Genomic DNA, 24,958 nt, shown 5'->3' with positions numbered 1-24,958 from the left:
CATCAGCCCTTAATAAAAGTCCTTGGGTCCAGAGATTTGGTAGGTTTTATAATTAAGCTCACGCGGAGAACCTCATTTTTGTTTTCCTGTTGAGAGTGTCGTGTGTTAAGAGGATCTGTGGCTTACGCGAAAGCAGAGGCGTTCTTCCTACACATGGGAAAGCAATCCAGACAAAGTCTCACAGTTTTGTGTTTTCTGTCTCAGCAATTGTGACAAGCCGGCTTTATAATTACTCAGTTGGGAAGCCTCTGACGGAAAGGCATCTATCCCAGGAGAATGCACTAAGCAAAACTGAGCTGAAAGTGGATTAGCTGCAAAAGTATCTTTCTTGAGCACTGACCTTTAACAAGTTGAAAATGACAGCCTGTCGGAGTGATATTTCAAGAGTTACAGCATATCTTAAATAATCTACATTCTTTGTCCCTAAAGCCTGTGATCAAAATAGGCAGAAGTGATACTAACAATGGAAGGTAGTTTGTGTTCCATTTTCGTTTTGCCTACAATTCTTTAAAGCAGCGATGTCTTTTTCTGAGAAGCAGAATCCCAGGAAAACAAAACAGAGAACCTTAAAGAATGAAGGTAGATTGGCTCTGTGGCGCCCCAATACAGCTTCTTCTTTTTCTTTCCCCCCCTCAAAGCTGGAAAACACTGTTTTAATACAGGTACAATCAAGAACAACTTAATGTCTTCTCACTCCTGGGCTGTAGGTGAGAAGAGAGTATCATCATAAGGGCACAGCAAATGATGCCAGGCCGTGTTGATCCCATGGTTAGAGCTCAAATGGAGACACACCCTGAATTTTAGAGCCTATTTGGAAATTGCTGCTTCCCATGCAACCAGCAACTCATCTCTTTATGGCTCAGATAAATGAATGATCTACTCAGGACCTTATTTAAGCCAACATTATTTATTGGGGGGGGGGGGAGATTCAATGCTTACAACATGTTAGTAATTGTTAACATATTTTAAGCCAGACAGAAAGAGGAAGATTAAATTCAAAAGCCTCTCTAGCTTTTCATCGTGTCTTTTCAACTGGCATTCTTCAGATGCATTGGAAATGCAACTCTCACAACTGAAGTTGCAAGACAGTTGGAAGGAAGCCTGTTGGGAAAAGCAGCACAAACCAAAACAAAGAACTATCCACAAGCGGTCATGTTTTCTGAACAAAGCAAAATATTTTAAACTAGAGAGGAATTCCATTTGGCTAGGATTCAAATCCTTTTGGTTCAAACATTGCACCAAGCCCTGGTTTCCATTTTTTTTTTTGAATAAGCCATAATTGGTTGTATTCCTGCATTGTGTCAAGCCAAGAACTAAGATTTGCAAATTACAATATCTGATTCATGGAACACTTAGCCAAAATCAAGCAACTACATTACAACTTATTACAAACTCAGCCAGGGTCTCCCATTGGGGCACTTTTAATGTTGTCCTCAAAAGGGTTTATTTGAGTTAAGTTTCTTCTCTGGAAACTTTGCTGAGAAGTGTGCTATCATTAAATATTGCTCCTCATTTTTTCAAAGGATTTGTGGGCTGAAGAGTCCATAACTCTTAAGGGAAAAAAATGATAAAGCAGGGCACTAATTCCTTGTTGACCTACAGATCTCCCTGTAGCTTTTTTAGTATTATTTCACTGAAGTCATGTTACTTTTCCTAAAGGCATCATTTGTTATAAATCCTATCATTTCCCTAATCTTTTGAATAAAAAAGACAGCACACTTAAAAAGATTTTCCTTTTGAGTTTTCAGCACTGGTTGTAGGTGAACCTTTATAAGAAGTTTTAGAATTTGCCATTTTGAAATTAGCCATTGCATTATGTCATGTTGAGCCTGTTTTCAATTATCTCACCTGGCAGCTGTTGCTTCTAGTCATGATTACGTTTTTCTGCAACAGTTCTGACTTTTTGCAATTTATCAGAAACTTCAAATTTGCACTGTGGCAGGGAAAATTACCCTGGCTCTAAGAGAATAAAAGTCACTTGATTATAGATGCCATGAGGTGAATACTTTTAAGGAAGAGATTTTTGGAGACCTGACATTGCCTGATGCATCATGATAAGTATCAAGGCTATCTGAAAGTAGTACTAGACACCAAACCAATTTTAAGAATTAAAATTGTCCTGGCTTCTGTTTGTTATTGCTGTGTGATCCAGTGCAATTTGACATTTTATTTCTGGGCTGCATTCACCACTTTGAGCAAACTCTGATCCCAGGAAAGCCAATTTTCCCATACATTTTATTTCTCTGGCAACTTCAGTAATTAGTTTGAATAGTCGAGCCTTTCTGAAGTTGCTACAGCAGTCCTCCCTTTCCCCTTGGCATGTGTTTTAAACAGTGGTGGGATTAAAAAAAATTACCATGGCTTGGTGGGTGTGGTGTGGCTTGGTGGGCATGGCTTGGGCATAGCAGGGAAAGGATACTGCAAAATCCCATTCTCTCCCTACTCCACTAACCTGCTTTCCAGCTCCATTCTCCTGTGCAGGGCAACAAAAGAAGACCCAGCCGATCAGCTGGGACTCGGGAGGCAGAGAATAGATGGGGGCAGGGCCAGTCAGAGGTGGTATTTGCCAGTTCTTCAAACTACTCAAAATTTCCAAATACCACCTCTGGTTTTAAACAACAGAAGAGTTCGAGAGAGCTGCATTCTAGCTGTCAACCCAACTAGATGGACCAGAACAGGAAATCAACTCCACAGGAAGGTTATGAAGACTTTTATTGTGCATGGCTATAATAACACAATCCGATTGTGCTGTACCTCTTTCCTGTTTTTATACTTCAGTGGAGGCATTTGTCTGAGCTACTTCTGAATGTTACCTTGTTGCTGTAAAATTTAAAACTGCTTCAGCCCCTTTTTCTAAGCAACAACTCCCTATCTCCACCAAAGTCATCTTCCTTACTCTCTACCCTAACGGCCTCCAAAGCTTGGTCACTGGTGGTGACATTAGTGGTCATGTTCCAAATACTGGGGGAGTTTTCTCCCAGGGGACCAAAAAGGCTTTCCGTGTTTTGTGGTTCTATGTATGGAGGCTTTTTGTGAAAACTGTTCCTTGCTCTCCGATCTCCGCTTAATTTGTTTTTTCTCCTTCCTTGGAGGCTCAGATCCAAATCCAACATCCTCCGCTGCAACCTCCAGCAATTTCAACAGTGCCATCCTCACTTTCTGCATGATCTCCTTTCCCTGAGTTCACATTCAGGAAGCAGCTGACAGCTGTTCATCATCTCCATCCAGAGAGGAACCAGAGAGGGAAAGGCTGCCACTAACAATCTCATTCAGCTGTAGCTCACTGACTGCTGCAGGAAACGTGCCCCAATTAATTCTTGGGCATAAAAGTTATATGCAAATGCTACGTTTGTTTGGCCCAGCTATTTCTCCCAATGTAGACTGGTCTCCTTGATAAGGTTGGATCAGGTTTAACTGATGTAGAGAAAAAGGAAAAACTAGGAGCTTCTTTCTATACTCAATGTGAACCTGATGAGGTAATCCAACTTCATGAATATCACATTCTTAGGATCCATCCTCCTTTACAGATTTGGGTATCTTAGGCTCTGTCAATACTCATTTATCCTAGCCTTCCTCAAGCTGATGTCCTTATGATGTTTTAGACCAGGGGTGTCAAACTTGCGGGCAGGATGTGTCACATGCTGGCCACGCCCACGCCTGGTTCAACAAAGGAAAAATTCACAATACATCACATGACTGACTCCATGATGACGTGAATTTGACACCCCTGTTTTAGACTGTAGCCTCCATCACCTCCAACTAACAGGCCTTATTGTGTAAAGAGGATGTGGGTTGCAATGCAGCACACCTGGAAGAAATCAGCATGGGGAAGGCTGCATGAGCTCATTAATTGAGATAAAGAGCAGTTTATATCTTTTTATATGCAAACGCCTTCTTTTACCAGCTCAATTGATAGTAAGATACTGGCACCAAGCCATAGTTTGTCTTAGTCATTGTATTTTGAATAAGAGACAATTTCTTTTGGCTCCACTGAATATGTTAATCATAAATGAGATTGAAAACTCCTGGTTGCCGATTTCAGAATCATAAGGGTTTTTTTTGGAACTGCGCTTATTAAATAAGATAAATGGTTAGTTCATACAATGTAATAAGCAAAAATCAAACAAATGGCTTAATGGGATGTGTGAAACCAGTTTAATGAGGCAGGGAGGAGCATTATTAAGAATGTCATTAAAGTAACAATGTCCAAAATAAAACTCTTCCAGGGCAGTGCTGTGAAAGAAAAAGCGATAATCCAGACAGAACCATAATTCCTGCAAAATATCCAGAGCAGACCATTCATTTCAAGTAGTGATATTTCAACATTCATTCAAGGATACACAGTTCTTTTTGGGTCAAGGGCGGCAATCAACCTTTAAGTGTTGTTTCCCCCCTTCAAAAAAAAAAAAAAAGAGTAGGCAGGAAAACCTACAACTCTCTTTATTTTATATCCAATTAGTTACAAATAACTGTAGCTAATAGGATAGTCTTCAGTCCTGTATTTAATTATGTTTTCCTTCTTGTCACACTTAAAGACAGAACTTGATAATTTTTGAAGGATGTGATGAAAACTGCATCTAAAGATCTTTGGAGTCCCTGTATCAATTTTCTAGGAGAAGCTCAAGTCGAGCCCTTTTGCATAAGATTCTATGAATGTAAAGGAGGTCAACAAATTCTGATTTTCAAGAAGCAAAATATTTCATCTCCTTTTTCCTTGCCGCAAAATTTATTGCCAGGATAGGATTATGTAAGCATGGAATGTCTCTTGTAATAGAAGTATGACGTGTTTGAACAAGTTTTTTTTTAAATTATATAACATATTCCTATCCTTTTTTATAAAAAAGGCACAAAAGAGACCTAGAAAAATATGCAAAATAGCTATCTTCCTCCTGCACATTTTCACATTAACAAGAAAGATCCCTTGAAATTGGAAAAAGTTTAAAGAAAAACAGCTTGATCTTTGATAGGACTTTGAGGAGAGCCATGTGTTGGGAGGATGGATTTAAGCTTTTATTTCTCTCTTGTTTGGCATTTCCAGTGTCATCATAGGCATGCAGAATCATTTTGCTATCAGAATCTAGGCTGATTCCAAACCTTATGATAAACATTAGTTTTTCAAGGAAAGAAAAAGAACACTCAAAAGCCTTCTCTGATCCCCCCAAATGCGCTTTGAAACATCACCCACAAAAATCACAAGGGACAGAAAATGGTTGTAAGGGCCACATGAAGTCATTAACAAGCAATCCCTGCTAGCAAGTTGTCAAAATCCTGGCATTATTCCAACTCCTTAAATACCTAGATTTTCTTTCCCAACATTTGCTTTGAGTGATGACATACAAATGTACATGACCTGAGAACTAGTTTCTCAGTACTGGTTCTTTTTTTTCCAAAGAATATTGAGGAACATTCCAAACACTTACCTAGGAGTAAATTAGGTAAGTAAATTAGGAGTAAATTGAGTAGGAGTAAATCCCACTCAATTTGATGAAGTTGATTTATGAACAGTCTTTGTGAGGTTTTTCTGGTGAGATCCTAAATTCTGAAACTTGACTAATTTGTATAATTCCTAGCCATGGAAGAACAATGTGCATCACAACTACTTTTAGGATCTAACTGACGTTTTTTGGAAAAAATAGTGTAATCAAGTTAGGACCTAGATGGAAAAGCACATAGAAACTGTAGACCTGTTCCAAGGAAATAAAAAAACATAACCCACAAGGCAGCAGTGGCATTGTCTTGCCATCCTCTGGCCCGCATGTCCATGAAACCATCAGGAACCAAGATTCATTGGAGCCAGTCTAGTTAATTCAATATTCTGATGACTAGTCAATTGAACTATAGTTAATACAGCTTTAACTGTATTGTTTTATTCACAATTAAGATGATAACTAGAGGATTTTCTCAGGACTATCCATAAAAGCTACCCTTTTGAATATTAATGTATTTAACACATCCAGCTCTCACTAAAATTAATTAAAATCCTCACTTCTCTTTGACAGTTCAAAAAGGAGGGGGTGAGGGATGTACCAGACACTAGTTATGTGACAGTGAATGTTCCATAGAACAGAGGTGGCTTTCCAAACCTGGTGGCTTTCCAGATATGGTTTAACTACAATTCCCCCAATCCCTGAGTACTGACCACAATGGTGGCCAATGGGAGTCGTAGTCCAATGATTCCCTATTCTTGTTTGGAAGGGTGTTAAACATTTTAAAAGGGTGTTTTAAAAAGCCATATAAGATAGTGATTGGTCTAGAAACGAGGAGACTGGGAGTTCTAGTCCCACTTTAGGCATGAAAGCTTGCCTCATAACTTTGGGCCAATTATTCTCTCTTAACCCAGCTCACTTCATGGGGTTGTTGTTGGAAATGAGCAGGAAAGGAGCATTGGTATGCTCTCTGCCTTGCGTTTTATATGAAAAAAAAAAAGGATAGAAATCTAAATAAACATATACAAGAAATACGTTGCATGTGACCTTATATGTGCTTTTCCTCCCATTTCCTTATATACCTCAGGTTTAAAGCTGTAATCTGGATCGTCAGCCATGCAATGTTTGTTTTCTGGCCGAATTCATACAGAGGGTCAGCGAGCGCCTGAGATGGGAAGCTTTGTGTGCTGGTGGTCGTCCCCCCCCCCCTCCAATCATTCTCTTTCGGCATCCTGATGCCATCTTCCCTTTGATGTGCATCCTTCCGCCGCTCCCATCCATCGCCTGACCTCTTGCCTTTTCTCTCCCTGCCTCCTTCATTGTTCCCTTCTCCCGCACCGCCGCCACCTCCCCAACCCATCCTCCGCGTCTTTCTCCTCCCTTTGCTGATGTCATCCGCTGCCAGTTCTGGCTGAAGGCATCGGCGAGAGCAGCGAGTAGGACCCACCAGGTCGTACGCCCGCCCGCGATCATGGCTGCTACGGTGGGGCGGCAGAGCCTCTCGCCCGCGGCTCCCAGCTAATCCCCCAAGGGCGCGATGGAGCCCGGCGGCCCCGAAGAGCCCCCGCGTCTCCTGCAGTTACTGCGGAAACTCAAGGAGGTCTTCGATGTGTGTGACGAAGACGCTGACGGCTTTATCCGGGTGGAACACTTCGTAGCCCTCGGGCTGCAGTTCGGCCAAGGGGATGAGGTAAGGAAGGAGTGGCTTGGGCGGGACACGGTCGCCAGGTGGGGCGAGAAAGTGGGGGCCCGCCGAAAGGCCAGGGGCCCTTCCCGACCGCCTGCTGAGGAAGCCGGATTCCTGCTCTTCTTTAGAGGAGAGCCATGATTTGGACTACCTTGAGCTATCCCCATGCCCCAGAGGCCCGTTTTGTAAAGCCCCCTTTCCTCTCCCTCGCTATTTCCCTCAGCCCTCCAACATTGGATTGGACTGATCTGAAGCTCATAAGACATAGGTTCTTCTACCCGAATCATGTGAAACCGGTGCAAATTTGTGGGCATGTGCAGAGAGCTCTCCCCCCCTTAAAGTCGTGCCTGTGTCGTCCCATTTTTGAGGGGAGGGATGTGGAATTTAACTTTCACCAATTCCCCCTTTAGACTATAAGCACTGTCTTGCTTGGGGAGTAGGATAGTCACCCTTGGGTAGCCACCCAGCTCCCTCACAAATATTTCATCACTGCATCGGTCTACCCCATGCAATGGACACTCATGAAGCAGAAACCTACAGGAGAAAATAACTAGTGGCAAGTTCCCTACCATGCTGGCGTGCCTGAAGCCCAAAAGGAGAAGATGTGTCCCAGCGTTGTGGATTGTTGAAAGACCTTGCATACAGCTCTGTGGAATAAACGGGCTGGTTTTTCAGGAAACCCCCCCGCCCCCCCACTCCCCAACAATTGCAGTATCCCTGATACCCCAAGTCCTAATTTTCTAAATGTCAGAGAATCATGGAGACTATTTAGGTCATCAGCCCCATGCTCAGTGCAAGAATCCAAATTTAAATCTGAGTAGTGTCTGCTTGAACACATCCAGAGAAAGAAGTTCACCTCTTGGGTATTTGTTCACAATTTTGGTGTTTGGAGGTGGATATGGTACTTGAAGTGCAGAATAATATGAAATTATGACTTTATTACCTGGACTGATGCAGCCTAAGTTTGTTTGTTGTTTTAGCAGCCCCATCATGGTGCTGACTCATATTCAGCTTGTGATAAGTTCCAAGATCATTTTCACATGTACAATTATCAAATTATTACCTCTCATCCTACCCTGCGCGTTTGACTTCTTAAGGGAAAAGCTTTGCATTTCTCTCTATTAGTTTCATTCTTTTGTTTTCAGTCAATTTCTCTAACCTGTCAGCATCATTTTAAATATCATTTTGGTCTTTCATAAAATGTTATCTTCCATCCATTTCTGTGTTATTTGCAAATTAGATAATTCTGCTCACCTCTTCAAATTTATTAATGAAAATGTCAAGAGTGTTAGGCTCAAAATCAAACTTCATGGTACTCTAGTTGATGAAGAATACTTGATGAGCAATCTTTTAAGTATTGTTTTCAAGGTAGCTTTAGATCACATATTCCATCTAGCTCGGATTTAACTAATAATGTCATCATAATGCAATAGCATTTTATCAAACACTGCTGAAATCAAGATATATTATGCTCATAGCATTCCTTCAATCTATTAAGTCATAAAATTTGAAATATAATTAGTCTGACAAATCCTTACTTTTCAAGATGTTCTTTTCAAGAGTTATTTATTTATTTGTTTATTTGTATACTGCCTTTGTTATTTTTACAAATAACTCAAGGTGGTGAACATATCCTATTTTCCCCACACCAACAATCCTGTGAGATAGGTTGGGTGGAGAGAGAGTAACTGGCTCAAAGTCATGCAGCTGGTTTTTATAACTAGAACTCACCCTCTCCCACTTTCTAGTTGGTACTTTAACCACTAGACCAAATCTCTGTATGATCTAGTCTTGAATATTCATAGTTATCCTTGTCATACTAACTAATCTGGATTTCCTCATGTCATTTTTTCCTCTCTTTTCAAAGTTAGAGACATTTCCTTTCCTCCAGTGACTTGATACTTCATTCATTCTCAGAGATACTGAGAAGAGGTACTATTGGCAAATTCCTTCATGTTTTCTTTGAGTATTTTTCTTTTTAGCACCTCTTACCTGTCTTGATCTGGTTTCCACACAAATTTCTTCTGCTACAGAGCCCTACTAATACTAAATGTCAAATTTTTGAACCCAAATTCTGGATGATTTATTAGCATATCTGCCAGAGGATTATATTTTAACACTGTTATTGGAAAGTAACATTAGTAAGGGAACTGGCATTTAGCTGGAGTCTCATTGCCTGATGGATTCTTCCTAAGGGTATCAGATCAGAGCAACAAAAATCTGGATGATCATTAGATGATGCCAAGAGATATAGAAACCACTAATGGCTTGCAGCTATCTAGCAGTGAGTTACTTGAAGTTAGCAGTGCAGGTTTGATAGCCATAATCTTAACCAAGTGCTCAAAGGACTCCTGATTTCACAGTTTTTGTCTTTCTGATAAATAATAACATTTTTGTTCTTTTAGCTGCTCTTTATGTCATCAAGAACTTATGCACCTTGAAGCTTCTGATGTTTACATGGCTTCTTCCCAAGAAACAAAAGAACTCTCCAAACTATGCTGCAAAATAATGGGGCAAGAAGTTCTATCCTAATAATGAAAGAAGGAGAATCTTTTCTTAAATGCTAGCATAAAATCTTGTGAAGAGTGCTTGAATCAAAATTGTTTCCCCCGCCCCTAAAAAAGCTGCTGAAATAAGAAACAAGAAGCAATTTTGCAGACTATGAGAAAGAAAAGAAGGAAGGTAGGTAGGTAGGTCCTCTTATCACCTACTTTTTCTCTTGCTTAATCTCAACAGCTCTTCACTCATTTCGTTAAGTGTTTTTCTCTCATATATCAACATCTGTGGACAAAGGTCTCATTGACATTATCTCTGTTTGCTCACGGGCATTAAAATTCTGTTCACTTCCTAGAAATCAGCCTTAGAGAGTACAGCAGATTCAGAAGGAGTGCTTATGTGCTGTTTCAGTATTGGTTTAACTGAAGATGTCTCTTGCTGTGCGTCTACAGAGGATGTAAGATGGGCTTAGTTGAAGGATCTGATCTGGGAGTAGCAGCTTCATTAAGACCCATTGCTTTATAAGAACATGAAATGAATATACTATAAAGAAAAAGAGTAAAGCTGTGAGACTGAGTCATAACACTGAACTCATCACTAGAGGGATGACTTCTGTAGTAAGTAGTTTGAAGAATGGAGCATTCAGTTACAATCATCAGATGGTAAAGCAAATCTGAAACCTTATTGTGGATCATAGTTTACATCCTAGTTGAACTGAATTATTAGGTACAGTGAAACCGCTTTGACCATCCTTTAAAAATAATAAAAACATTGTCATTAGTTCCCCAGGGAGGTCATAGCATCTCCTATGTTGTGATGTCACTTTAATAATGTTTTGAGAGTTCTGGTTTTACCTTGCTTGCTTCATCATAAGCTGCATGATGGCTTTTAATATTTTTGCAATATGATGCTGGTTTTTATATAGTCTGGTCCTGAAGATCATGCTTTATCAGGTCTGGTAAAAATACAGAAATGGAGAATTACAGTTTTAACAAGTAAAGTTCTTATCATTATTTTGTTTGTTTGTTTTATGAACCTGCTGTTGTATTTGTTGTTTATTTTCTGTTTAAGCCCTGTTTACACAATGCTTCCAATAGAATTGGAATTTGGAAGAGTTAGCTAAAACATCTCTTTTACCATTTTCGGGGGGGAGGGGATCCATAGAGCAAAATGAAATGAATAAGCATTAGATAGGAATGTAGAACAATAAGATTTTTTTTTATCATTTATGCATAGATCACTTTTAATCAGAATGATCCACAAAGGTTTATTTTATTTAAATATCTTTTTAAAAAAAAGAATAGAAGACTATACCACATTGAAGCAAAACAACAACTGATGGTCAATAACTTCTTGTTGCTTTATTGTGTATTTATTACAGATCAGCCAAAACTTGGCAATATAAACAGTTATTAAAATATTAACAAAGATGGCTATAAAGAAAGCATACAAGTAGTCTTCAACTTATGACCACGCTTAGGGACCAGAATTTCTGCTGTTAAGCAAGGAGGTTGTTAAATCAGTCGCACTCAATTTTATGATCTTTGTTTGCTATGATTGTTAAGCAAATCAACACTGTTGCTAAGTGCATCATGTCATTAAGTGAATCTGGCTTCCCTCATTGACTTTGCTCATTGACCAGCTGGGAAAGTCACAAATGGAAATGTGCATGAACCCTACGACTCTGTAGCTTTTGTAAATCTATGCCCGGCTGGTTGCCAAGTGTCCAAATGTTGATGATGTGGGGATGCTACAATGGTTATAAATGCAAGGAGTATCACTTTTTTCAGTGCTGTTGTAACTTTGAATGGTCATAAATGAGTGATTGTAAGCAGACACATGAAACCATAAGGAAGAACCCCTATGCACATCCTAGGTGTAACATTGTTAGAAAATATTGAAGAACTATTTAGGGTTCAACTTTTTTCTTTGATATTCTCAACAGGCTAATGGCTGAACTGATACAAATCCCCCTGTTCCCAACATGTTCCTCTAAAACAGGGGTCTCCAACCTTGGCAACTTTAAGATTTGTGGACTTCAACTCCCAGAATTCCTCAGCCAGCAAAGCTGGCAAAGCTCTGACTGAGGAATTCTGGGAGTTGAAGTCCACAAGTCTTAAAGTTGTCAAGGTTGGAAACCCCTGCTCCAAAACACATCAGACATAATTACCCTATGAAGGGGAATATATCGACCTCTATTTCGTAACTGTCTAAAGCATGTGAAGAACGACTGCAGAATCTGGGTTTGGCTAGTCTAAAGAAAAGAAGAATTAGAGGTGACATGTTAACAGTATTCCAGTATTTGAGGGGCTGCCACAAAGAAGAAGGAGTCAAATATTTCTCCAAAGCACCTGTGACCAGGACAAGAAACAATGGATGGAAACTAACCAAACAGAGAAGCAACCTGGAATTAAGGAGAAACTTGCTAATAGTGAGGACAATTAAGCAGTGGAACAGCTTGCCTTCCGAAATCATGGGTGCTCCATCCCTGGAGGTTTTTAAGATGAGACCAGGCAGTCACTTATCTGAAATGATATAGGTTCTCCTGCTTGAGCAGGGGGATGGACTAGAAGATCTCCAAGATCCCTTCTGGCTCTATTCTAAAGTGATCAGCAAGTCTAAACAATCATTAAGAAATTCCTAGTACCACCTACTCAAGTTGCCAACCTTTTTTGATTATTTCCCTTCAACAAATTGTCACTAGAATTAAACTCTTTAAATCAAACAAAGCTACTGGCCAGCCTTGATGGTTTTTCACTTGAAATAATACAAAAATATGTTGGCTTTCTCTTTCCTGTTTTATTAGCGATATATAGTGAAGCTTCCTCAAATACAATCCTCCCTTTCAGTTTTAATGAAGCAGATCTCCTAATTACTAACAAGCCGAGCAAGGTTCCTACTCTGCATTCTGTATATTCCCTTGATAAATGTGGATGCTAGGATTTTAGCAGCTACTTTTATTCCTGAAGAATCTTCTTAATGGGATAATGGCAGCTCAGAAATTAGGGTAACTGGACCCTTCCTAATATCATTCGCTAGTCTAAAGAAAAGAAGAATTAGGAGTGATGTGATTGCAATATTCCAATATTTGAGGGGCTGCCACAGAGAAGAGGGGGTCCAATTATTCTCCAAAGCACCAGAGGGCAGGACAAGAAACAATGGTTGGAAACTAACCAAAGAGAGAAGCAACCTCTTTTGGAATTAAGGAGAAACTTCCTAACAGTGAGGACAATTAACCAGCCTTCAGAAATCATAGGCACTCTATCATTGGAGGTTTTTAAGAAGAAACTAGACAGCCACTTCTCTGAAATATTATAGGTTCTCCTGCTTGAGCAGGAGGCTGGACTAGAAGACCTCCAAGGTCCCTTCCAACTCTGTTTTCTATTCTATTCTATTCCATTCCATTCCATTCTATGTTTTCTTGGCAAGTTTTTTTTTCCAGAAGTGGTTTGCAGTTGTTTTCTTCCTTGGGTTGAGAGCAAGGGACTGGCCCAAGGTCACCCAGCTGACTTTGTGCGTAAGGTAGGATTAGAACTCATGGCCTCCCAATTTCTAACCTTCTGCCTTAACCACTACACCAAACTAGCTTTCTATAAAATTGTATAATCATGATCAATTCCTTTCAAACTGCCAAGTGGCTTGATGACTTCTCTGTCTTTTGAACTCTTATCCCCATCAATTTAAGCCAGCTTAGCCAGGAGCAAGGGATTGTGAGAATACAGTCTCTAAAACATTTTATATATTTCGCCCTTAAGTTATAACTTGGAGTAAATTTATTGATTTACTAGATGACCTACAAGGTCCCTTCCAACTCTGATTATCTGTTAAATCTGATTTTTTTTTCTCATAGCATTTCCCATTGTTCAACTCTGATTGTTTAGTTGAAGTTTTTCATTCACTTTACCATGCAAGTTTTTATTTTTCCATCTCTGTAATATATTTGGATTACAATTTACATATATATTCTGATAGGTGATCTTGGTTTGGGGTGTTTCAATTTTTGTTATATATTCCTCAAAGTCCCTCTTTCTTTCTTGAGAGCACTTTGTATTCTTCCAGCAATTTGTAAATACACCAACCATGGTAAATGCAGCAACCTGTAATGATCTTAGCCTTTTATTGAAACAGTTCTCGCTCTCTCTTAAAAAAAAAATAACTTATGACCATTTTTCACACTTACAACAGCAATAATGATCAAAATTCTGCCACATGGCAACTGGCATGTATTTGTGACGGCTGCAATGTCCTGACCTTCGAACAAAGTCAGTGGGGAAGCCAGCTTTACTTAACAACCGTGTTACTAACTTAACAATCGCAGCGATTCATTTAACAACTGTGGCAAGAAAGGTTGTAAAATGGGGCAAAACTCAGTGAACTGTTTTGCTTAGCAGCAGGAATTTGGGGCTCAACTGTGGTCATAATTCGAGGATTACCTGTGTTTTATGATATGTGGGTGTGGGGTTTGGGTGTGAGTGTGAGTGTGGGTATAAGTTTCCAAGCATCTACTGTACTGAATTCTGGTGTTATCTGTTGGCATAGAAGAGCTTTCCCTCTCTTGGAAGGCTGTATTTTTTTGAAGACAGAGCGTGAAATAAATAAATTGCATGGTTGCCTGCACATTTTATCCTAATAGTGTTGGGTTTCATGGCTGCGTTGTGCCTAGGAGACATTCAGAACATTTGTTCCAACAATTGCACGATGGCTTCCTTTCTCTTCTCTATTGTCATGAAGCTCTGGGAATCGTGTTATGTAGACGATCTACACCAAAATGGGTAGCGCTGTACAATTAACACTTCAGTGGTGCTAGGAAAGGCATATTGTTCAGAGCTGCTTCATCAGCTTTACACAGCACACTTAACCACAATAATAAGCAGGGTGGTTGGTGCTGGGGGAATCTTTCCTCCTTTCTAGCTGTGTTAAACGCAGTCGTGATGCTGCCTTGCTGACTCACAATCAGGCGATCTGTGTTTTGTAATTTAAAGCGGATTAAAGATTGTATCAATTTCTAGGCAAGAAAGCTCATATTTGCAATAGAGTAATGTCTGCACAATTGAAGGGGTGAGAAAATCATGCATTTTTTAAAATTAACAGATTGTTTTTTGTCTGTAACACAAATTGGAAACTGGCTCCACAATTACCAGCAACGCAATAGAAACAAATAATCCTGTTTCCATTTCATAGGACGTTTTCTCTATTTATTATAGCATTTAATATGCGTAGCACATTCTAACAGAACTCTGGGCAAGATCCAACATACAGCATGTTTTCTTCCTTGCAAAGATTATTCCAGCGAGTGAAATAATAAAAATGCATCCTTCCCTGATGATCAATTACAGGTAGGCCTCGAAGTACAACAGTTCATTTAATGACCGCTCAAAGGTACAATGGTACTGAATAAAATGACTTGACAATTTTTCACAGTTACAACCTCTGCAGCCTCCCCAAGGTCATGTGATCAAAATTCAGATGCTTCGCAACTGATTCACATTTTAAGACGGTTGCACTGACTGTCCCGGGAGGGTGTGTGTGTGTCACGTGATCAACTTTTGCGGCCTTCTGACATGCAAAGTCAATGGGGAAGCTAGCTTCACTCAACGGCTGGGTTATTAATTTAACAACTTCAGTGATTCGCTTACCAACCGTGGCAAGAAATGTCGCAAAATTTGGCAAAACTCACATAACAAATTCTGGGACTTCAGTTCCCAGAATTCCTCAGCCAACTGACCTATTGTTTTTAGTCCACTGAGGAAAATTATCTGGAATCATTTAAAAAAAATTATCTGCTAAGGGCATGGTTATCTTCTAGTCTTTTGGTACAGTGGCAAGCATTTATTATTTTTGTTAGAATACCTGAAATATTACATCTAAGTTCCTTGACCTCTCCCATGGAAACTGTTAGCCCTTTGTTTTCAATTTCTCAGTACAATAAGGGCAATCTTATGCGGGCAGTCCTTGACTTACAACCAGTCATGTAGTGACCATTCAAAATTACAATGGCACTGAAAAAAGCGACTCACAATTAGTCCTCGCACTTACATCATAGCATCCCTCACATTCACATGATCAAAATTCAGGTGGCAGTTGCAGTGTCCCAGGGTTACGTGACTGTCGTTTGTGACGTTCCCAGCCAGCTTCTGACAATGGGGAAAGCTGTTTTTGCTTAAGAAGCTTACGATTCACTTAATTGTTGATTCACTTAACAACCATGGCAAAAAGGGTAGCATAATGATGCACAACTCACTTAAACAACTGCCCTGCTTAGCAATGAAAATTCTGGACCCAATTGTGGTTGTATATCGAGGACTACCTGTAGTTGAAAAACAGCACATTACAGTATTTGTATTCACACACCCCATATTATACACTATACATATTATGCAACTACACCACATACTGTGTGAACTTGGTTCAGTTTTAGTTTAGTGCATTGGGCAGAACCAAAAAAAATAATATTTGAGTGCAACTTAGATAAACAGGCTCAAATAAAAAAAAGTTAAAATTAGGGTATACACATATACGTTTTATCTCTTCTTTCTCTTTTTTTTGGGGGGGGAGGGGTGGAACCACAGACTTTAAAAAAGGAAAAGCCACGGGCGAACATGTTATGTAACCATAGCAAATGAATCAAACCATGGTGCATAGAGGTGGAACAAGTAAAAAAGACCAGAAGGCTGGCTGTAATATTTTAAAGAAATGATTAACTGCAGTATTCAGTTAGATAATCTTTCATGAACCTCTATGCTCTGTTCTTCTACAAAAGCTTTGCATACATTTAGATACTTCCATGTTGGTTGGTGATTTTTAGCTCAACCATCTCCAACCACAGGTGTGCTAGACTAAAACTCCTATAGACAACAGCCAGTAGGTACTTTTGGAGTCTGATTTGGAAATCTTAGCCACTTCTGTGCCTTAATTTTCATAACTTCTTAACTCATTAATAATTACAAATATTAATAATATCCAGAACTTTATGTTTGGATTTTAGTTCCTATTAGCTCCCCCACAGCATGGATTACAGGCAGGGGTGGGTTTCTACCGGTTCTGTCCACCTCTGTAGAACCGCTAGCTCTGAAGAGCAGCGGACATAGAACCGGTTCTATGTCTGCTGATGTTTTTGCCCACCTGCCCACCTGGGCTCTTACCTGATCTTTATTTCCTGATTTTTCAACTTCAGCTGCCAAATGAGCCACAGCTGCAGTTAAAAAAGCAGGAAAAGAGGGCTGTTTCAAAGGCTGCTTCTCTGCACACAGCATGCTGATGATGACGTGGCTCACAGCCTGCAGGGAAGCTCATAAATCCCAAACCGGTAGTTAACCCTGTCGTATCACACCCCTGATTACAGGGTTTGCAGTGTCCAAAATGGCTGCATGGTATTAAACTATAATATGTTATGTTTTGTAAAGAATATAGGGTGCTTCTTAACTGGATAATTTCAATATTGCTATTTCAGTATCATTTCAATTTGTTCATACTACGGGGGTGATGGTGGTGTCTTCATTTAAATGGAAGAGGGGATGATTAAAGCGATGAATGGTAACACAACATAGCAGAAACAATTGCCCACCAGAGAAATGCGACTATAAATAAGGAATTTACACTAACAGACTTCTCTCTCTTATTTTCTGTTCCATATGTAATTAAAGCCCCCCTCTTGAGATACGTAGACTGTTTCCTCCACAGATTTTTGTCTCAGCTTCTTTTAAAGTACAGGAAAATTTCTAAACTCTAACTTCTGCACTTTTTTAGAGCACAAATTCCATTTTCTTGAACAGAGTATCCTTGATGTAGATTCCATAATATGGGTGCTATACAACGTATTTTAGGTTTAGAGCCAAACTTGAATTGGAAGGTTGTGATATTAGGTACAGCATGAATATACTACTGTACTTGGAGATTTTAAAGGGATGTGTGAATCATGTCCCTACATAAGGATAAGAACTCCTGTTCCCCCCGCCCCCCCCCCCAGCTCCATTTTCTGTTTGGCTCATATCTCTGCAATTCAATAAAAGTCAGAAATGCCCAACTCCATTTTCCTTCATGTAGGAGGATTTTATCTATAAAGTCTTTTTTTTTTTTACATTGATTCAATCATTTCCAGTTCTTGGAAACTGCTTGGACAATTTGGCTAGTCTAAAGAAGAATTAGGAGTGACGTGATAGCAGTGTTCCAGTAGTTGAGGAACTGCCACAGAGAAGAGGGCGTCAAATTACTCTCCAAAGAACCAGAGGGCAGGATAAGAAACAATGGTTGGAAACTAACCAAAGAGAGAAGCAACCTCTTTTGGAATTAAGGAGAACCTTCCTAACAGTGAGGACAATTAACCAGCCTTCAGAAATCGTGGGCACTCTATCATTGGAGGTTTTTAAGAAGAAACTAGAGAGCCACTTCTCTGAACTATAATAGGTTCTCCTGCTTGAGCAGGGGGCTGGACTAGAAGACCTCCAAGGTCCTTTCCAGCTCTATTCTATTCTAAGTTTTCTTGGCAAGATTTTCCCCCCAGAAGTGGTTTGCTATTGTTTTCTTCCTTGGGTTGAGAGCAAGTGACTGGCCCAAGATCACTCTGCTGACTTTGTGTGTAAGGTAGGACTAGAACTCATGACCTCCCAATTTCTAACCTTCTGCTTTAACCACTACACCAAACTAGCTTTCTATAAAATCATATAATCATGATCAATTCCTTTCAAACTGCCAATTAGCTTGATGACTTCTCTGTTTTTGAACTCTTATTCCCATCAATTTAAGCCAGTTTAGCCAGGAGCAAGGGACTGTGAGAACTGGCCCAAAAGGGAATTTTAAAAAATTGGAAAACAACAGCTTGTTTAACCTTAGAATAGATGATAAAAGCTAACTAGAGCATGTAATCCCTATCCCCAAATGGGCACTGAGAAATAAGGACTAAAATTCTTTCTGAGCAGAGAATTTGAGATACTGAATTCTAGCACAAATTTGAAATGGGATGACATTGTTGCATGAATAAAAAATAGTTACCAAAATTAATTATCTTGGGATAGGAGAAACTAAATGGTTTGTAATCAAGCAGAGGAGATCTTTGAATGCTGTACATACATTGCAGTTTTGTTTGGCACTTTCAAGAGTTAATAATTACTGGAGCGTCTTTGTTGCTCTTCATTTGTTGCCAACTATTCATAACCCAATGGCATTATCTGGCCAAAATTCTCAGCCCATAACTGCTTCTTTGGATATTTATCATCTCGTGACAGTATCTACCCATCTGGTCTTTTGTTGATTTCTTTTTCAATTGCTTTGTTTTCCCAAGCATCAGGGGGGCTTCGAATGACCCTTGTCTGCTCATTATGTGTTGAAATGTCTAAACTACGTTATTAATGCTCCCAGCATGCAACCTCATCTGGTACTGAATTTTTCTTGCAGTCTCAACACTTGTTCCAGAATGACAGTTCAACTCTCTCCATAGTTCACTGTTCAGTCTTTCTGAGGGTCCAGATTTCACAACATAGAACAGTGCACAATCTTGCAACACTTCATACTCAGTTCTGAGCCATTTATTGGCACTGTATTGCTTTCTAACTGTGGCTCCCTGGTCACCATACACATTCTACAACAGGCTGATGATTTGGTCCAGCATAGGTCCAAAGATCTGTTGATAATTTGTTGTGATCTATCCAGATGGAAGCCTTTATAATAATAAAAGCAATGGTAGACATATTTTTGGAGCCTCTTCCTTTTCCATAACAGGTAGCCCTATACAACTCATTCAGCAATTATTCAAAGTTATGATGGCCCTGAACAAAGGGACTTACGATTGGCCCTTGAATGTCTGGCCATTGTAGCAACCTTGCAGTCATTTGATGGGGATTCGGGTGTTTGGCAATCCTGATAGCCAGATCTGGCCCTAGGCTCATGCCTCGGCATTTATAGATCCCAATAAGACAGACTGAGGCAGGAAGATCATTTGCACATGCGCAGGATCTAGGTTATGCACACAAAACCACAGCCTCCAGTCAGTGGAGCAGAAAGGTTGAGGACCACTGTTTTAAGTTACTTCTATATGTCACCCCACTTTCTTTTCTTCTCAAGCCCTGCTATAGTGTTACAAGATCCCATTTTTATCCCATGGTCCCCACCAACCTACCCACTCTGCCAACTTGCTCGTGCTCATTAGTACCCACTTGTGGCAGCCTCCCACAGGGCATCTAGGTACCCCCTCATTTTCGGTACCTGAGATTCCATCCTTTTCTCACTTAACAACCCATGTTGTTGCTGATGTTATGACAGCAACAGAAACTGCTAGGATTGCCATTGCAAAACCATGTGGTCACATCACATTGCATTTTACAACCGTATCACATAGGGATGGAAATTCCAGTCTCAATTGCTGTTGTAACCCAAGGATTACTTGAATTCACTAGATGTTAGCACTGTGCTGTCAGGATTGTTTTGCCAGTTTTAGATGTGGGTTAGTATAAAGAAAGAGTCCAGGTATTTAAGCTTTACAGGTTTATTCAGCTGAATAAAGATGGGCCTCCTGTAACAAGGAAGACCCCAGAACACACTTTGATGCTCATATTTATATGTTTGCTATATTGTCCACTTCTCCACCCAGAAACACTGGCACATTCCACCCAGACAAGCTGGCACACTCCAGATAAGATTAAAGAAGCACAGAAATATCTATCCATCACCCTTGGAGGTCCTCCAAAGACATTGGGTGTCATCTCAGGGACTTTGGGTATTTCCTGAGGAACTTTCGATGACCTTGAAGCAATGGTGACATTGGCACATCTCCTCCCTCAAGACTTTCAATAGAAACATTAGATTCCTGGTCAATGGATTCTTTTATTTTTCTGAATCCATCTTGAAATTTAGCAGTTCCTGCTCCATGTTACTGTTGAAGACTGTAAAACCTTGAGCATTCACATGAGAGATAAGTGCAATTGGCCAATAAGTTTATTGTTGCCTTTTTTTAGTATTGGAATATACTGTACATTGATATTTTCAAGTCCTTAGCTACTGCTGTTTTTCCCATACTTGTTTACAAGTTGTAAGTAGTGCTTTAACTGCAGCATCTCGTAAGAGTTTAAATGGTTTTGTTGCTATTTCATCAATTTATCACAGGTTTGTTCTTAGCAATATTGCTTATGGCTCATTTAACTCCATTTTCCAGATTGTTTGGCTCTAGTTCAATGATTAAACCCTCATACTGTATATACCATTAGTTTTGAGATATTTTTGCAGTTTTTCTGCATAATCATGCCATCTCTGATTTATATCTTTTTTTTTCCTCCAGGAGATCTTTGCATCCTCTATCTTTTATTATGCCCATATTTGCATACAGTAGTTTCCCTTGTTTTTTTGTGATCTTCCTAAATTAATGTCTTTCTCACTCCAAGGTATTATCTTCATTTTTTTTTTGCATCGCTAATTTAAATATAACTCCTTCTCTCTTCATGTTCTTCTTTGGAACTCACATTAAGTTGGGTAACTTTCCCCCATCACTTGTCTTTTGCTTTTAACATATCAGGAAGCAGATATTTCATTTTCTTCTGCTTTTTGCAAAATAATATTTTATATGCTTCATTTTTGCTATAAATTTTCGTGGTAAATTCTATTACTCTGTCTCCTGCTTTGTTTCAAACAACAAGGCCATTTTCCTGTTATTTCAAATGCTACTGTCCTTTTGATTTCAGCATTCAAGTTGCCAATAGTTTGTGTGTTGTTTTTGTTATTATGTTGACAAAATATTCAAAATAAGCATCAGTATCAGAGGTTCTAACCAGTTCTGGAGAAATGGTAGCAGAAATTTTCAGTAGTTCAGAGAACCGGAAAATGCCACCTTTGACTGGCCCTGGCCCCATCTATTCTCTGCCTCCCGAGTCCCAGCTGATTGGATGGGTCTTCTTTGGTTGCCCTGCACAGGAGAATGCAGCTGGAAAGCAGCTTAGTGGGGTGGGAGGGAATGGGGATTTTGCAGTAACCTTCCCCCAAGAGTGGGGAGGGAATGGGGATTTTGCAGTATCCTTCCCCTGCCATGCCCACCAAGCCACACCACACCCACCAAGCCACGCAGACAGAACCGATAGTAAAAAAATTTGAATCCCACCACTGATCAGTACAGTTCAGCTTTGGATTATTTCAAGCACAGGCTTGAATCATTGTAATATTGATTCACCTTGCCTTGGATTCAAATGGAGCCTATCATCTGATACTCAGGCACCGATTTGGTCACTCTTGCTAGTAATGAGAGGTATGCCATTTCTTCTATGATTTTCTGCCTTGTGTAGAAGATCTGATGTTCCTTTGATGCAAAATGACCTAATCCTGCCTGTTTCAGTTCTTTAATTTCTAGAACACCAGTGTTAACTCTTGAAATTTCTGCTGTGATGATACCAGGTTTGCCTTTGCATACAACATTCCACGTATCAATAATTTTCATACAACAGCTGGATGTTCCTTTCTTCCACCATATGTAAACAATTACTTGTTTTCTACAGTTTCCCAGTAGCTTATTGGTTACATTCTCACCTGTATCATTGTCAACATTCTTGACAGTATTTTGCCATGGAAACATTTGGTATTAGGGAATAAGCTGCCACTTTGTTTTCTACTGAATCTTATTTAATCTTATAGCTCATCTATGACCTGTCTAACATGGATGAAACTTCTGGGACTCTACACTCCCAACAACATAATGTCATTGTGATGTGCAAGCTCCAGAAACAATCCATGAATGAGATTTCATTTGTCTTCAGTTTAAAGAGAAATGTAATTGCTAGGCATTGGTAGACTACTGGAACAGCTGTGAATCACAACTCTGTCTAGCTTCCTATTCCTTGTCATTTCATCATTCCATATGTAGTTTATAGGGTTTTTAAAAATTTATTTGGCTGCATCACAGACAATACTTATGCACTGGAATTCTGTTCCCAAATGCTTCAGAATGTTTCTCAAACTTTTTGGGTGTGTGTATGGTAGGGAGGATGCTGAAAAATAGTTGAGCCATGGCATGCAATTCAGCAAGTCTAGAGTTTTGCTTATAATATACTGCTTCAAGTGTTTACATCTATCCAGAGGATTTGGGGTCATGGGTTTCAATCCCAATGACTAGATAAAACTATAGAAGAAGATAAACTGTTCCAAGCACAACCCATATGCCACTTTGAAACTGATTATTCTTTCACATTTATTCTCCTGCTGAGTTGCATATGCAAACAATAATGTGCATATGTTTGCAACATTATTAATATACTTAAGAAAAGTCTGTTAGACAACACTGCTGATTTCCATGTTTAAACACTAAATTGCTTTACCTAATTGCACCAGATGGCAGCTTCCCCCGACCTGGTGCTTTTTACATATGCTAGCCTAGACTACAACACCCATCACCTTGAGCCCAAGGTGTTTTAAATCCCCCTCACTGTCTTAGATGCTCCTTTGAGTTATTTAATGTGGCCCTTGGTGTTCAGCCTGTAACTGAAGAAAAGAGAAGACACATGGTAATCTCCTCTACTGGTAAGTGAGAGAGATCTTGAGAGACAGTAAGAAGAGGCACAAACTAGAGACAACAGTCTAATGAATGAAATTTGAGTCCGAAAGAGGAAGGATGGTGAAATAATGGATCCTCCCTAGTTTTCAAGGGAGTTTATTTATTTAGTGTACAGCAAATAAATGGACTTACAGTAGTTCAAATGTTAATGTCCAGCCCACACAGCCATTCAAGGACAGGGTGGTCTATGTTGAAAAAAAAGGGAGTAAAAGAAAGGGAAGAGAGAGGTACTTTAAGACTGATGTTCACCTTGCAAAGTTGAGAGCATCAATAAGCATGTTCAGGAGATGCAATGGACTGTGGGAATGACCTTGGGAGACAGTAGGAAGAGCCACAGCTTCTACAACAGTCAGACAAGAAGCACAACCAGAAGCACGAGTTCTATTTTTATTGTAAGGTTACATTGACAAGAATCTTGCAAGTCTGAAAGTCCATCTCTCCCCACCTCACTTTTACAGTCCAATAAACTAAGGAAGGTCCCTTCCAAGATGTTTACCTACTATCCTCATTGCTTCTGAGGACTCAGCTGCCTCTTGTCTGACTGTTGTACGATCTGTGGCTCTTCCTACTGTCTCCCAAGGTCATTCCCACAATCCATTGCATCTCCTGGACGTGCTTATTGATGCCCCCACAAGGATCTCCTCTGTGTTCCTTGCATCTGGGGCAGATAAGAAAGGACAGGCAGAGAAGCAGCATCCAGCTAGCCAATGGGAGGGGTAAGCCCTGGTTTTCTAATCAGGACCTCTATCATCCTCCTTTGGTAACTGTGGAGGAGAAACATACTGGGGAGCTAGGAAAAAAGTAGCCAAGTTACCTTTGAGGGAAATGACACTGCTTTCCCAGCATTTCTTGCAACAGCGGCTTAGTTATTAATTAATTTATTGCATTTCTATCCCACTGGTATCCAAGAGCTGATTGGAAAACCTCGTTACAGGAAGTCCTTCACTTACAATTAATTGCTTAATTACTGTTTGAAGTTAAGACAACCCCCCCCAAAAAGCTACTTACTTATGATCTGTTTACAAACTTATGATGCACCCTTCCCCATGGTCACGATCACATTTTGGGCACTTGGCAATCCGCTCATGTTTGGTAGCTACCGTGTTTCTCATATAATAAGGCCGGGTCTTATTTTTTTTTGAGCCCCGGAAAAATGGCTAGGCCGTCTGTTCGGGGGTGACTTAATTCATCTTCAGGCAGGCGGCGACGGCTTGGATGTTGACCTCGGCGTTGGTGGGGCACTTCGTATCGGGGTCAACGCAGGCAGCACCATATCCGGTTGTGCAACAAAAGTACTTCCTAACGGCAATTTCCCCCCATTTCGCATGTTTTAATATAGGCCTTAATTTGGGCGGAGGGGCTTAATTTCATTTCATGCCTATAAAATATGCTGGGACATCCTATTGGGGGAAGCCATATTGTTGGAGAAACAGGGTATTTGCAAAGCCCTGTAATCACTGACTGATTTGTGGAGGGGTTTTTTTTTTGGCCAGTTTCCAACATTTACTTCCTATTTCTAGCATACACACACACACAAAAAGCCTATTGGTGAAAATTGATTTGCTTAATGAGTGCAATGTTCATTTACTAAATGTACATCCACAAAAATGTCAAAAAAACTGAGTCCAGTCATGAGATGCCTTGACTCCATTGACTTATGGCTGTAATTCTGAACTCAATTACTTGTACCTATAAGGCATACACTGCAAACATTAAAATTAAATTGAAACCTAAAACCTAGCTAATTTCAACAGTATCCCAGAAATGAGATACAGGTAGTCCTCAACTTACAACCATTTGTTTAGTGACTATTAGAAGTTACAACAG

The 24,958-nt window shown here is 39.8% G+C and overlaps 1 protein-coding gene across 1 annotated transcript in view; it reads left to right on the top strand.

Moving 5' to 3' along the window:
• The first annotated feature begins 6,844 nt into the window (after positions 1-6,844).
• RAB11FIP4 (RAB11 family interacting protein 4) overlaps positions 6,845-24,958 on the top strand; it is a 194,344-nt gene continuing 176,230 nt past the window's right edge. The window contains exon 1 of the mRNA XM_026680774.2: positions 6,845-7,116. Coding sequence (XP_026536559.2) covers positions 6,964-7,116 — 153 coding nt within the window. The 5' untranslated portion in view covers positions 6,845-6,963. The remainder of the gene's footprint in view (positions 7,117-24,958) is intronic.

Source organism: Notechis scutatus, chromosome 2 (genome assembly GCF_049901735.1).
Source record: "Notechis scutatus isolate UNSWTSFEM ecotype Mainland chromosome 2, rNotScu1.2, whole genome shotgun sequence".
Classification (NCBI taxonomy): domain Eukaryota; kingdom Metazoa; phylum Chordata; class Lepidosauria; order Squamata; family Elapidae; genus Notechis; species Notechis scutatus.
The sequence above is the reverse complement of the archived record's forward strand: the minus strand, read 5'-3'. Positions and strand labels throughout refer to the sequence as shown.